Source organism: Ranitomeya imitator, chromosome 7 (genome assembly GCF_032444005.1).
Source record: "Ranitomeya imitator isolate aRanImi1 chromosome 7, aRanImi1.pri, whole genome shotgun sequence".
In the NCBI taxonomy this organism is placed as follows: domain Eukaryota; kingdom Metazoa; phylum Chordata; class Amphibia; order Anura; family Dendrobatidae; genus Ranitomeya; species Ranitomeya imitator.
Window position 1 is genome coordinate 202,109,741 of NC_091288.1, and position 16,127 is coordinate 202,125,867.

General features: G+C 45.2%; 1 protein-coding gene across 5 annotated transcripts in view; it reads left to right on the plus strand.

Annotated features, from left to right (window-relative positions):
- LOC138645243 (lysosomal dipeptide transporter MFSD1-like) overlaps positions 1-16,127 on the plus strand; it is a 34,483-nt gene that overhangs the window by 5,169 nt on the left and 13,187 nt on the right. For all 5 annotated transcript variants that reach the window (XM_069734394.1, XM_069734396.1, XM_069734398.1 and 2 more), the window contains 3 exons: positions 5,201-5,307; positions 8,237-8,292; positions 9,161-9,304. In XM_069734394.1, the coding sequence (XP_069590495.1) occupies positions 5,201-5,307; positions 8,237-8,292; positions 9,161-9,304 (307 nt within the window). The remainder of the gene's footprint in view (positions 1-5,200; positions 5,308-8,236; positions 8,293-9,160; positions 9,305-16,127) is intronic.

Consider the following 16,127-nt stretch of genomic DNA (forward strand, 5'->3'; position numbering starts at 1 on the left):
TAATGGAGGACAGCGACCAGCAGCTCCAGCAGGTGCAGGCCTTACAGCAGCAGCAGCCACCGCAGCAGCAGCAGCAACGTCAGCGTCACCACCAGCGCAAGCCAGATGACCAAAAGAAAAGGTCCTCTGCAGCACTCGCTCCAGTAGCCATTCCACGCCGCGGAGTAAAGCCAATATGCTTAACCAGCCGACACCACAGACTTCGGATCTGATACAGGATCCTATACCTCCTCCAGAACCGGTACCTGTGGCTGCGCAAGATGGGTGAGTGATCTTCGTGAAAGTTCACCAAATAATTGGGGTCCCCCTTTCCGTTTGTTTTTAGGCAAGAAAGAAAACGGAGAAAACTAAGAATAGAGTCTGCCTCTTATGCAGTGAACCCCTGTTGCAAAACTGGGATAAGAAATTATGTGGCTCCTGTATAGGACAAGTCCTGTGTGAAGAAACCCCTAGTTTCGCCTCTGAATTGCGATCTGTAATAAGATCAGAGGTGGAAACAGCATTTAAATCTCTTAAAGGGGAAGGGGTCAAGGAAAAAACACCTGTGCCCTATTCTCACTCCGATTCTTCTAGTTCTGAGGGGGACGCTTCAGACAGACAGGGTTCCTCCTCCTCCTCGGATTCTGAGAGCGGAGGCCGCCACTGCTTCCCATTAGACGAAGTAGATGCCCTTGTAAAGGCCGTAAGATCAACCATGGGGGTTGTAGATCCACGTCCTGACAAAACAGTACAGGACATTATGTTTGGGGGCCTAGGGCAAAAAAGGCGCAGAGTCTTTCCACTTAATGAGAATATTCAAGCATTAATTAAGAAAGAGTGGGAGAAACCGGAAAGGAAAAATTCATCCGTGCCCTCCCTTAAAAGAAAATATCCCTTCGAGGAAGAGGCTTCTACGTCATGGGACAAGGCTCCAAAACTCGACGTAGCAGTAGCCAAAGCGTCAAAAAAATTTGCATTGCCCTTTGAGGACATGGGAACTCTGAAGGATCCCCTCGATAAAAGAGCTGATACTTTCCTTAAAGGGGCATGGGAATCGGCAGGGGGGTGTCTAAGGCCTGCAATAGCAGCCGCATGTACTTCCAGATCTTTAATGATTTGGATAGATAACTTGGAAAAGCAACTAAAAGACGGCATATCTAGACATAAAATGATTGAATCAATTCCCATGATTAGAGGGGCGGCAGCCTTTTTGGCAGATTCATCAGCCGATTCAATCAAACTTGCTTCAAAATCGGCAGCCTTGTCCAATGCAGCTCGTAGGACGCTGTGGTTAAAAAGCTGGCCGGGCGACCTACAGACCAAACAAAAACTCTGTTCAATTCCATGTGAGGGGAAATTCTTATTTGGGGAAACCCTAGATGACATCTTACAAAAAGCAGGGGATAAGAAGGGGTTCCCTAACCTAGCCGCACCATTTGTTAGACGGCCCTTTCGGAGTAGGAAGTTTTTTCGGAGACGTCCCCCAAGGGAACAGAACAGATGGGATGATGGGAGAAGGAAGGATAGGGGCTTCCTCTTTGGTAATTCCCCAAGAGATAAAAAACCCCCTAAGTGACACCTCCCCCAGGGTGGGAGGGAGATTGTCTCAATACCTTCCGGCCTGGGAAAAAATTTCAACCAATACTTGGATTTTAGATCTGATAAAGATGGGGCTTCAAATAAACTTTACCTCCCTTCCTCCCCAAAACTATGTGGTCACCCCACTAAAACCCTCACCTCAGCAACAACAGGCCTTGGAACAAGAAATTTCAAAGCTCATAATGAAAGATGTGATCCAAGAAGTTCCCCTACTGGAGAGAGGCAAAGGGTTCTTTTCCCCACTATTTTTGGTCCCAAAACCGGATGGCTCTTTCCGCACAATAATCAATTTACGGAAACTAAACAGTTATGTAAAAAATCAATCCTTCAAAATGGAATCAATAAAATCAACAATAAAAAACCTGTTTCCGAATTGCTTCATGATAGTGTTGGATCTCAGCGACGCGTACTATCGTGTCCCCATCCACAAAAATGCCCAGAAATACCTCAGACTAGCGGTAGTTATGGGAGGAGAAATAAAACAATACCAGTACAAGGCCCTTCCATTTGGCATCTCGGTAGCGCCTCGTATATTTACCAAATTGGTAGCGGAAATGATGGCTCACATAAGAGAAAAAGACATTATAATAATACCGTATCTGGACGACTTCCTGATTGTCAGCAACTCAGCCCAACATTGTCGCCAACAATGCGACAGAGTGATAAAAATCCTAACAGAGTTAGGTTGGCTCCTAAATCTCCAAAAGTCAAAACTAGAACCGACCAGGGTTCAAGAGTTTTTGGGCCTCACTTTGGACTCGATTACACAGGAATGTCGTCTTCCAGACCAGAAAAAACAGAAAATATTAAATCTTGTGTCCAGAGCTCGTTCAAACCCTCATATGACCCTGAGAGGGGCGATGTCACTGCTGGGGTCCCTTTCTGCTTGTCTCCCGGCAATACAGTGGGCACAAATTCACACGAGGGATCTCCAGTGGGATATTCTGAGGAATCAGGTTACACTGGGGGGACACCTAGAAGGAAAAATGTCTCTAAATTCAAACACTATTCGTTCCCTAGCCTGGTGGTTAGATCCCAAAAACCTATCAAAGGGGGTTCCATGGGTGATAGACACATCTCGGATAGTTACCACGGATGCCAGTCCCACGGGGTGGGGAGCTCACCTGGACGACAGTATCACTCAGGGGGTCTGGACAGATCAAGAATACGAGGTATCTTCGAATCAAAAAGAACTTTGGGCAGTGAGTCACGCTCTATCATATTTTCTTCCCAACCTACAGGGGCATCATGTCCGGGTTTTTTCGGACAATCAGGTAGTGGTAGCCTACCTGAACCATCAGGGGGGAACCAGATCCCAAGCCCTAATGAAGGCTACCTTCCAGATCTTCATCTTAGCAGAAGACAACTTCCTATCCCTCTCTGCGCTGCATATAAAGGGGGTAGAGAACCAAAAAGCAGACTTCTTAAGCCGTACCCGGTTAAAACAGGGGGAATGGGCACTAAACCAAAGCATCTTCGATCGCATTACCAAAATCTGGGGGGTTCCTGTAATAGATCTCTTTGCCAGTGCAGAAAACAGGAAAGTAAGGGATTTTTGTTCTCTGAACGCCAAAGGGGGCCCTCGGGCTCTGGATGCATTTACGATTCCTTGGACTCAGGGTCTAACATACGCATTTCCTCACATTCTTATTCCGGCTGTTCTGCGGAAAATCAGGCAGGACAGGGCGAGAATCATCCTAATAGCCCCCTTCTGGCCCAAAAGGGCCTGGTTTTCATGGCTGAGAATTCTATCGGTCTCCGATCCCTGGGTTCTCCCGGATCTTCCGGATCTCTTATACCAGGGACCGGTGTTCCACCCTCAGTCAGCAAACCTCCACTTGACAGCGTGGAACTTGAAAGGTCACTACTAAGGGCAAGGGGCTTTTCAGATAATTTAGTGTCTACACTGTTAAAAAGTAGAAAATTAGTAACAACTAAGATCTACGGTAAGATCTGGAAAAAGTTTTTATCCACGTCTGGGGTGAAATTACAAGACGGGGTCCAAGTGGTCAAAATATTAGAATTTCTGCAAAAAGGCTTAGAGATGGGCCTCTCGGTGAGCACCTTAAAAGTGCAAATAGCGGCCTTAGGTGCATTATATAGTGAGAGTATTGCCTCTAACCCATGGGTAACAAGGTTTATTAAAGCTGCGATACGATCTAAACCTTTAAAAATCAGAAGCCTTCCATCCTGGGACTTAAATTTAGTCCTATCAGCTCTGACAGAACCCCCATTCGAACCCATAGATTCATTACCACTTAAAATCTTATCTTTCAAAACGGCCCTTCTCACAGCTTTGACATCTGCCCGTAGAATTAGTGACCTCCAGGCTCTATCTGCGAACCCTCCATTCACACAAATCATGGATGATAGGGTAATACTAAAAACAGATCCCGCTTATCTACCCAAAGTTGCTTCCAATTTCCACAGGTCCCAAGAAATAATCCTTCCCTCCTTTTGTCCAAACCCTAAAAATAAAAAAGAGGAAAAGTTCCACACTTTAGATGTGAGAAGATGTTTAATACACTACTTAGAATCCTCCCGACAGTATAGGAAGGAAGGGTCTCTTTATCTGTTTTCAGGGACCTAGGAAAGGACTCAAAGCCTCCAAAAGCACTATAGCTCGCTGGGTAACTGATGCGATAGCCTTGGCATACTCGTCCACGGGAAACGCAGTTCCTGAAGGGCTCAAGGCGCATTCTACAAGAGCCATGGCGACCTCCTGGGCCGAAAGGTCGGAGGTACCAATAGACAAAATCTGCAAGGCGGCCACCTGGTCATCACCTTCAACCTTCTTTAGGCACTACCGCTTAGACCTGGCCTCTTCATCTGACTTAGCCTTCGGAAGAAGGGTCTTGCAGGCTGTGGTCCCTCCCTAAAGCAATGATCTCTGTAATTCTCTCTGGTAGTGCTGTCATGGGCGACTGAGAATACGGTAGTTACTTACCGATAACGGTATTTCTCAGAGCCCATGACAGCACCTGCTTATTCCCACCCTATCACGTGTGCGGTGAGCACCTTATTATATGAAATGTGTGGTTTTAATTTAGACACGGTGTAATCTTGATAAATATTTTGCTAAAATTGTATATTTTCCTGTTGTCACTAACCTGGAGGACCTCTGATGCTATGTAAACCAAACTGACGCAGGAGAGAGGTACCGCCCTTTTTATCCTGTAGGTTTCCTGTCCTGAAGGGCGGATTCCCTCTCTCTCTGGTAGTGCTGTCATGGGCTCTGAGAAATACCGTTATCGGTAAGTAACTACCGTATTCGTGATGACGGTCCACCAAAACACGACGCCTCCAGTGCACGATGGATGCGATGTATGGCCATACGTCGCGATCCGTCGGCAATACAAGTCTATGGGAAAAAACCACATCCTGCGGGCACATTTGCAGGATGCGTTTTTTTTCTTAAAACAACGCATTGCGACGGAGGCCACACGACGCAAGTGTGAAAGAGGCCTAATCTGTTCATAAGTCATTGATTTTATCTAAAACTGCAGCAAGCAGCCCAGTAAGTGACACATCACTATGCTACACTTAGTTTAGGTGTCAAAACACGGGAGACAGATCAACTTTAAGGGTTTAATAGTAATGTTAGACTTTCCTAAATTTACAGAACCTGACATGTGCTAATGGGAGCAGCTATGGTAACAGCAGCTGTGTGGAGGGGCTCGGCATGACCCCAGAGCAATACAACCTGTTATATGCCATCTACGCCTGGACGTAAGTAGGATTAGCAAAATCCGTCAGTCGTCTTGTACACCAGCTTCATGGCGGGGACAGGGGTGAATGAGGACGTGTTGATTCTCAGATATTCTAGAGGTACAGTGTCATGCTGCAAAGTATACTCGCCCCCTCCTCACCATCCAGCCCACCATCATGCACATGCTTAGTACCATTCCTACAGACCGTCTCCAAGACCAGTGCTCTGTGGCCTTTAACTACCCGGATATTAACTGGGAAACAGAAACCTGTGAAACCCATAAAGGCAACAGGTTTCTGCTAATAACCAAGAAAAATTATCTTTCACAATTGGTGCAGAATCCAACCAGAGGAGCAGCACTTTTAGACCTAATACTATCTAATAGACCTGACAGAATAACAAATCTGCAGGTGGTTGGGCATTTAGGAAATAGCGACCACAATATTGTGCAGTTTCACCTGTCTTTCACTAGGGGGACTTGTCAGGGAGTCACAAAAACATTGAACTTTAGGAAGGCAAAGTTTGAACAGCTTAGAGATGCCCTTAATCTGGTAGACTGGGACAATATCCTCAGAAATGAGAATACAGATAATAAATGGGAAATGTTTAAGAACATCCTAAATAGGCAGTGTAAGCGGTTTATACCTTGTGGGAATAAAAGGACTAGAAATAGGAAAAACCCAATGTGGCTAAACAAAGAAGTAAGACAGGCAATTAACAGTAAAAAGAAAGCATTTGCACTACTAAAGCAGGATGGCACCATTGAAGCTCTAAAAAACTATAGGGAGAAAAATACTTTATCTAAAAAACTAATTAAAGCTGCCAAAAAGGAAACAGAGAAGCACATTGCTAAGGAGAGTAAAACTAATCCCAAACTGTTCTTCAACTATATCAATAGTAAAAGAATAAAAACTGAAAATGTAGGCCCCTTAAAAAATAGTGAGGAAAGAATGGTTGTAGATGACGAGGAAAAAGCTAACATATTAAACACCTTCTTCTCCACGGTATTCACGGTGGAAAATGAAATGCTAGGTGAAATCCCAAGAAACAATGAAAACCCTATATTAAGGGTCACCAATCTAACCCAAGAAGAGGTGCGAAACCGGCTAAATAAGATTAAAATAGATAAATCTCCGGGTCCGGATGGCATACACCCACGAGTACTAAGAGAACTAAGTAATGTAATAGATAAACCATTATTTCTTATTTTTAGTGACTCTATAGCGACAGGGTCTGTTCCGCAGGAACGTGGTGCCAATATTCAAAAAGGGCTCTAAAAGTGAACCTGGAAATTATAGGCCAGTAAGTCTAACCTCTATTGTTGGTAAAATATTTGAAGGGTTTCTGAGGGATGTTATTCTGGATTATCTCAATGAGAATAACTGTTTAACTCCATATCAGCATGGGTTTATGAGAAATCGCTCCTGTCAAACCAATCTAATCAGTTTTTATGAAGAGGTAAGCTATAGACTGGACCACGGTGAGTCATTGGACGTGGTATATCTCGATTTTTCCAAAGCGTTTGATACCGTGCCGCACAAGAGGTTGGTACACAAAATGAGAATGCTTGGTCTGGGGGAAAATGTGTGTAAATGGGTTAGTAACTGGCTTAGTGATAGAAAGCAGAGGGTGGTTATAAATGGTATAGTCTCTAACTGGGTCGCTGTGACCAGTGGGGTACCGCAGGGGTCAGTATTGGGACCTGTTCTCTTCAACATATTCATTAATGATCTGGTAGAAGGTTTACACAGTAAAATATCGATATTTGCAGATGATACAAAACTATGTAAAGCAGTTAATACAAGAGAAGATAGTATTCTGCTACAGATGGATCTGGATAAGTTGGAAACTTGGGCTGAAAGGTGGCAGATGAGGTTTAACAATGATAAATGTAAGGTTATACACATGGGAAGAGGGAATCAATATCACCATTACACACTGAACGGGAAACCACTGGGTAAATCTGACAGGGAGAAGGACTTGGGGATCCTAGTTAATGATAAACTTACCTGGAGCAGCCAGTGCCAGGCAGCAGCTGCCAAGGCAAACAGGATCATGGGGTGCATTAAAAGAGGTCTGGATACACATGATGAGAGCATTATACTGCCTCTGTACAAATCCCTAGTTAGACCGCACATGGAGTACTGTGTCCAGTTTTGGGCACCGGTGCTCAGGAAGGATATAATGGAACTAGAGAGAGTACAAAGGAGGGCAACAAAATTAATAAAGGGGATGGGAGAACTACAATACCCAGATAGATTAGCGAAATTAGGATTATTTAGTCTAGAAAAAAGACGACTGAGGGGCGATCTAATAACCATGTATAAGTATATAAGGGGACAATACAAATATCTCGCTGAGGATCTGTTTATACCAAGGAAGGTGACGGGCACAAGGGGGCATTCTTTGCGTCTGGAGGAGAGAAGGTTTTTCCACCAACATAGAAGAGGATTCTTTACTGTTAGGGCAGTGAGAATCTGGAATTGCTTGCCTGAGGAGGTGGTGATGGCGAACTCAGTCGAGGGGTTCAAGAGAGGCCTGGATGTCTTCCTGGAGCAGAACAATATTGTATCATACAATTATTAGGTTCTGTAGAAGGACGTAGATCTGGGGATTTATTATGATGGAATATAGGCTGAACTGGATGGACAAATGTCTTTTTTCGGCCTTACTAACTATGTTACTATGTTACAATAAATGCACACGACATGCATTACAGCATAGAATTAGTTAACTTTTCTTCTTTTTTTTTTTTTTTTGCTCACTTGCAATGCAAAATTATAAATGGTCTAAGCTGTGCTGCTGTGTGAGCGGGGTATGATCAGGACCTCTGAATGCTAAAATCATGTTTGCTGACTTTTAGCATTGATCTAAAACTGCAAGAAATAACCGTTTAAAAAAAAAAAAAAAAAAAAACTTTCAGAATATTACTTGTTTTTTCTCCTTTAGGAACGCCTTGGTTGTTATCCTGGCTGGATTCCTCATAGATAAGCTAGGGAACAGATGTGAGTAAGAGACAGTCTTAACTGCTCATTGTTACAGCCGATGTTTCATTTTTTGCGCTTTCTTAAAAAAAAAAAAAAAAATCTAGATGGGGTGAAAAACATGCACTTCCCACATAGTGGTTTTTTTTTTTTTTTTGTTTTTTTTTTTTGGGGGGGGGGTGTTATGAGAAGATTTTTTTTTTTTTTTTGATACTTGTAACCTCTCTTTTTCCATTAATGGAGCTATGTTAGGTCTTGTAGTTTTTGTGGTGAGTAGTGATGCGCACTCGTGCATTTATTTTTATTAATTTTTACCTTTATACTACATACTGCAATTACTCAGCATTGCAGGGCAGATAATACAAATGGTGATCTGCCATGACGCACAGCAATGTGTCTTGGCCTCACAGGATTACCAAGAGGGTGGTGACTGTGAGCTTTCGGAAGGCCTCTAGATGCCCCACTGGGATTGCACCACCTAAATGGAGTTGTGAGAGATTGACAGAGGCATTTAAGTGGTTAAACAGCAGCGATCGCAGCTAGCTCTGTTCGCTGCTGTCAGTGGCGGGTGCAGTCCGTGTTACTCCTCAGCCTGTTCCTTGCACCTGCTACATGACGACCTGCAGAGGGAAGAGTTTTAAGGGATTTTCCAGGCATGTGCTTGGTCTAGCAGCTCTGCTCCGTCTACTCCTATGGGGCTCAGTTGCGATACCAGATGCACCCCATAGTAAGCAGTGGCGCTGATTCTGGGGGGAAAAAAAGCCTGAACAGCTCCTTCAGCTCAGTGTAGTCGTCTTTAGTTTGCTGTTTTGAAAATGTCCTATATTTATTGTGTCTCTAATGATTGGGGCCGGGGCATCTTCATCCTGTAACATTGAGTTCCTTGCAGTCGGCCTGTTCCTGTTTTCTTCATTGACTGTTGTGGGCTCCTCCATATTCGCTTTGGGGTCACACTTTAAAGGAAGTCCCTACCTGCTGCCGCTGATGTTGACAGGACGCCTGCTGTTCGGCTCGGGGAACGGATCACTGACTAGTAAGAAGTTCTGTGTTTTCCTGCAGTAGTCGTTCCTTGCAACCAATCCTCTTCCTTCTTAGATTTTTTTTGAGGCACCTCAGAAAACACCGGATTACTTACCGGTAATACTGTTTTATAGAGCCTACGACAGCACCCACTTGAGAGAGGGGATCCGCCCCTAAGAACAGGAAACTCTATGGAGAGAATAAAAGGGGTGGTCCCCCTCGCTCCCACAGTTGGGTTACAGAGAATGAGAGGAACAGCCCACCAGTATTAGTAGGCAATCCAATATCATTATTTATCTTTAGTTAACATAAATATTGCTAACTACAAGAACCATTCACCCTTATCCGTGCTCTTATGAAAGAACTAGATGGTGGCCCGATTCTAACGCATCAGGTATTCTAGAATATGCATGTCCACGTAGTATATTGCCCAGTCACGTAGTATATTGCCCAGCGACGTAGTATATTGCACAACGACGTAGTATATTGCCCAGCCATGTAGTATATTGCCCAGCCATGTAGTATATTGCCCAGCCATGTAGTATATTGCCCAGCCATGTAGTATATTGCCCAGACACGTGTGTAACAGGTTAAAAAAGAGTTAAAATAAAAAATAAAGATTTACTCACCTTCCGAGGGAGCCCTTGTAGTCCTGTCGCCTGTGTGCAGTGCATGCGGCAACTTCCGGTCCCAGGGTTGGATGAGCGCAGGACCTGTGATGACTTCGCGATCACATGACTGTGACATCATGGAAGGTCCTTCTCGCATAGCATCCTTGGCCCCGGAACCTGCCGCTTGCACTGCCGAGGACACCGCGACGTCGGAGGGTGAGAATAGCAGGTTTTTTGTTTTTTTTATTATTCTTAACATTACATTTTTTTTACTATTGATGCCGCATAGGTAGCATCAATAGTAAAAAGTTGGGGACACACATGGTCAATAGCAGCGGTTACGGAGTGCGTTACCCGCGGCATAATGCGGTCCGTTACCACCGGCATTAACCCTGTGTGAGTGGTGACTGGAGGGGAGTATGCGGGCGCCGGGCACTGACTGCGGGGAGTAAGGAGCGGCCATTTTCTTCCGTACTGTGCCCGTCGCTGATTGGTCGTGGCTGTTTTGCCGTGACCGATTAGCGACTTGGATTTCCATGACACAGAGGCCGCGACCAATGAATATCCATGACAGACAGACAGACGGAAGTGACCCTTAGACAATTATATAGTAGATAATTATTAGGGAGGGAAGTGAAGGGGTGCTGTCATGGCTCTATAAAAGAGCATTACCGGTAAGTAATCCTGTGTTTTCTCTTCGCCACGACAGCACCCACTTGAGAGACTTACAGAGATAGTCATTTGGGAGGGATTACCGTGTTAAGAACTGATCTACCGACAGACAAGTCAGATGAGGAAGACAAGTCCAATCTATAGTGATTATAGAAGGTAGTAGGAGAAGACCAAGTTGCGGCTTTACATATCAGTTCTATTGGAACCTCCGCTCTCTCAGCCCAGGATGAAGCCATCGCCCGGGTAGAGTGTGCCTTTACAGTCTCAGGCGGGTTCTCCCCTTTTGATGAATAGGCCAGGCAAATTTCGTTCCGAATCCACCGGGATAATGTGTTCTTCGTGACACCAGAACCTTTCTTATGGCCCTGGAAGGAAATAGAGCCCTGCTCTTCCTCCAAGGGCTAGTTCTGTCTAGGTAAGCTATTATAGCCCTTCTTACATTTAGTGTATGGTATCTTTCCTCTTCCTGATTTGTGGGGTTACTATAGAAGGAAGGAAGGATGATTTCATGAGACCTGTGAAATTTAGTACCTACTTTAGGTAAGAAGGGTCTGTTTTTAAGACCATTGTATCCTGGAATATTGACATAATTGAAGGGTCTACCGATAATGCCTGAATGTCACCTACTCTTCTGGCTGACACTAAAGCAACAAGAAGAGCTGTCTTAAGAGTGACGTATTTTATGTGGGCCGAGTGTATTGGCTCAAATGGGTCCTCTGTTAGGGCGTCTAGAACTAGATTAAGGTCCCACGGTGGTATACGGGGGGTCTGGATTGGTTCTGCCCTCTTTTTTTCATGCTGAAATGAATCGTGCTACTCATCTGTCTCCGGCAATATTGTGACTATATAGGGCTCCTAAAGCAGAAACCTGTACCTTCAGTGTACTGACTGATGAGCCTAAGTCACGTCCTTTATGGAGAAATTCTAAAATATCAGAAATGGGAATTTCTTTTGACAGAGCTGTTGGGCAAAAGGTGAGAAATTTGTTCCATACTCTTACATATATATTTGTTGTAGATCTCTTTCTACTTAGTAGAAGGGTATCAATCAACTTTTCTGAAATGCCTCTTAGTTTTAATAGCTGCCTCTCAAATTCCAGGCTGTCAACCGTAGGCCCTTCACATGAGGGTGGTTGAAGGGACCTTGAGAGAGAAGGTCCTGAGCCTCTGGAAGGATCCATGGATCCGAGACTGACATGGCTCTGAGCCAGGAAAACCATGGTCTCTTGGGCCAAAAAGGAGCTCTTAGAATTATGTTTGCTTTGTCCTCCCTTATCTTCCTTATTACAGTCGGAAGGAGTATTAATGGAGGAAATGCATATGTTTGGCGGAATGTCCACGGAACTTGGAGAGCATTGAGGATATTGGGGTTGTCGGACAGGAATAATGAAGCGAACTTTTTGACTTGTCTGTTTCTTGTTGCAAAAAGGTCTATTTTGGGAGTGCCCCACTTCTTGGTTATCATTGTGAAGATACGACGACTGAGTACCCATTCTCCTTGATGGAGAGTGTGACGGCTGAAGAAATCTGCCTTTGAATTGTCCACTCCTCTGACATGTAGTGCTGACAAAGATAGAAGATGCGTCTCGGCCATAGATAGGATGTCGTCTGTTAGGGTACCGTCACACAGTGGCATTTTGATCGCTACGACGGCACGATTTGTGACGTTCCAGCGATATATCCGTGACGTTCCAGCGATCTCGCTGTGTCTGACACGCTCCTGCGATCAGGGACCCCGCTGAGAATCGTACGTCGTAGCAGATCGTTTGAAACTTTCTTTCGTCGTCTAGTGTCCCGCTGTGGCGGCATGATCGCATGGTGTAACAAAGGTGTGCACGATATTGTATACGATGTGCGCATAGTAACCAATGGCTTCTACATCACACATACGTCATGAAATTATCGCTCCAGCGTCGTACATTGCAAAGTGTGACAGCAGTCTACGACGCTGGAGCGTTATTGTTACGATGCTGGAGCGTCACGGATCGTGCCGTCGTAGCGATCAAAATGCCACTGTGTGACGGTACCCTTATAGACATGAGAGCTCCTGATCTCGTTCCTCCTTGATGGTTTATGTATGCGACAGATGTCATGTTGTCTGATAGTATTCTTGTTCGAGTTCCGTGTACCTGCGGAAGGAATTTACATAAGGCATGATAGATGGCTTTTAGTTCCCTTTCATTAGATGAATCGTTTGACTCACTAATAGACCATTGCCCTTGAACTATTTGGTCTTCTAGATGTGCCCCCCAACCCGTAGGACTAGCGTCAGTAAAAAATTGTTTTTTTGAAGGTTTAATTACCCAAGGGACCCCACCGACAAGGTGACTCGGCTCTAACCACCAGGAGAGGGACTCGATTACGTTTAATGGAAGGTATAGACGGCTACCTAAATGGCCTTGTAATTTCCCTTCTTCCTATAATATTGTATACTGCAACTGTCTAGTGTGGAATTGAGCCCATGGAACCGCCGGAATGCATGATGTAAAGGAACCTAGAAGGGACATACCTTGTCTGAGAGAGATTACAGGGTTATTAATTACTGATTGTACCTTACTTTTTATTGTTAACTGTTTGGATTCTGGAAGGAAACACCTCTGACAATTCAGAGTCTAAAGGTACCTTCACACTGAACGATATCGCTAGCGATCCGTGACGTTGCAGCGTCCTGGCTAGCGATATCGTTGAGTTTGACAGGCAGCAGCGATCAGGATCCTGCTATGCCATCGTTGGTCGGCGCAGAAAGTCCAGAACTTTATTTCGTCGCTGGACTCCCGCAGACATCGCTGAATCGGCGTGTGTGATGCCGATTCAGCGATGTCTTCACTGGTAACCAGGGTAAACATCGGGTTACTAAGTGCAGGGCCGCGCTTAGTAACCCGATGTTTACCCTGGTTACCAGCGTAAACATAAAAGAAAAAAAAAACACTACATACTTTACATTCCGGTGTCTGTCCTCTCCGGCGCTGTGCTTCTCTGCACTGTGTAAGTGCAGCGGCCGGAAAGCACAGCGGTGACGTCACCGCTGTGCTCTGCTTTCCGGCTGGCGCTGACAGTCAGTGCAGAGAAGCAGAGCGCCGGGGGACAGACACCGGAATGTAAGTATGTAGTGTTTGCTGCGCTTAGTAACCCGATGTTTACCCTGGTTACCAGGGAACTTCGCATAGTTGGTCGCTGGAGAGCTGTCTGTGTGACAGCTCTCCAGCGACCACACAGCGACGCTGCAGCGATCGGGATCGTTGTCTAGATCGCTGCAGCGTCGCTTAATGTGACGGTACCTTAAGATAAGACCTAAGAATGTTTGACAGGTTGTTGGAGACAATCTGGATTTTTCCCAGTTAATCAGCCATCCCATTTCCTGTAGGGATGAGATTGTAGTAGATAGGCGCTGTTCACATTGTGCAGGGGAGTCTCCCACCACCAGAAGGTCATCTAAGTATGGAACTATGAGGGTGTCTTTTAATCTTTAAAAATGACATCACTTCTGAGATTAATTTAGTAAAGACTCTGGGAGCTATTGACAGTCGAAAGGGCATTGCTGTATATTGAAGAGACGTATTCGCCCCTTCATCATGATTGCCACACGCAGATACTGCTGATATTCAATATAAATTGGTAGATGGTAATACGCATCTTTTAGGTCGAGGACTGCCATAAAGCACCCAGGGAACAGAAGTTTTACAGTGGATCTGATCGATTCCATCTTGAAGGTTTGGTTCTTTAAAAAGATATTCAATTTTTTTGACTGGTAGATCTGTCCTAATGTGGTTTGTCTTCCATTTTAAATGGGCGTTTTCCGAAAAAAGAACCTTTCTGTTTGGTATCCTTATTGGCCCAGCGGTCTTGGTTTCTAAAATCCCTTCTCTTATTAAAAACGGGCTTCTGGAATGCTCTCCGATAAGATGTAAAATAGTTATTAGGGAATCCTTTTTTCCTTTCACCCGCTTTGGTTAGGATTTTATCTAGTTCTGTACCAAGCGGGTACTCATCCTGGCATGGAAGGCCACATAATTTTGATTTTGTTTGGGCGTCTCCTTTCCAAACCTTTAGCCAAAGGGCCCGACGAGCCGCGTTGGTTAGGCCCGCTGATTTGGCTTCTAACCGGATAGTCAGCAGATGAGTCCGCCAAAAATGCCGTAGCGCCTCTGATTAGGGGTAAAGAAGAGATCAACTTATCTCTGGAGAGGCTGCCTTCTAGACCTTCTTCTAGGTCATTAAGCAGACTAACATGGACCTTGCCGTACATGTAGCTGATATCGCCGGTTTGAATGCCCCCGTACGTGATTCCCATGCCCATTTTAACAGAGAGTCGGTTTTGCGGTCCAGTGGGTCTTGTAATGAACCAGAATCCTCTACTGGAAGTAAGGATTTCTTGGACGTGGATGCAACCACCGCGTCTACCTTCGGGGCTTTGGCCAAAGCAGACATGTCCTCGTCCTTAAAGGGAAAACACCTTTTTGATGAAGGCATGCCTCTCTGCCCATGGCTCTCCCATTCTTTTTTTTAACTACATTTTTGATTGCTGTTATTATGGGAAAGGTAGGTCTTTTCCTTTCTGACAATCCTGCGAACATTATATCCTGTGGTGTTTTGGGGTCTTTAGTGTCCTCAATACCCATGGTGTCACAAACAGATTTAACAAGATTATCAATGCTCTCTGTTGGAAAGCACGTATCTTGTTCACCTTCCGAGGAAATATATTCCTGGGAAACATCCGTATCTTCGTTATCAGTAGAACAGTCTGATTTTGGTGAATTATACTTCCTGCTTTTACTTTCAGGAATACTTTCTGAACTACGTAAGGCCCGTAATTCATCCCTGATCATCTGCCTGATGTCATCAGATCTTACTGAGGATTCCTCACGTAAGGTGTTTTCTATACAAATATAACACATTCTCTTTGTATGATTATCCGGGAGGGGCTGGGTACATAAGACACACGGTTTGTGCTTTGATTTTTCGGATCTTTTTTGCCTAGGGTGCATAGAGAAAAAAGAAGGGGCAACAATCAGCTTAATAGGGTGGGATACACACTCACCCCAGTGAAGCAGTTGAATAAGGTACCGGCTGGAGAGGAGGAGATGAAGGCACAGGCTGAGAGGAGGATCGGTCGGATCTTTTCTCTTTTGCGCTTTTTGTGGAGGATCTGCTCTGCTTGGATCGTCCGCTGCTTGTGCTGCTGTGAGGTACTTTAGCTGTGTCTTCTAACGAAGGCACCGCTGAGTCCTGAGGTGAAGCCATGCTTGGACGCCGGGGGATCAGCGTCGGCGTCTTTTACACTGGATGCCGCCATCTTCTTCCTGTTGTACCCGGAAGTGTTCATCACTTCCGGGTCGCGGCCATCTTGCGTGTGTCTGCACACTGCCCGGCGTCACCTCTCCCCTCCTCTCACCCCGGAAGCTTCTACTTTACTTCCGGGGGAGCAAATACCGGGCTTCACACACGCGCGTACCGCCGTGCGCTACGTCGCTCTTCCCATGTGCTACTCTGCCCGCCGAAGCGTCTCCTCCTTCCGTGAGCCAGGCGACTCTCCGAACCTGGCCTCACGGTGCCT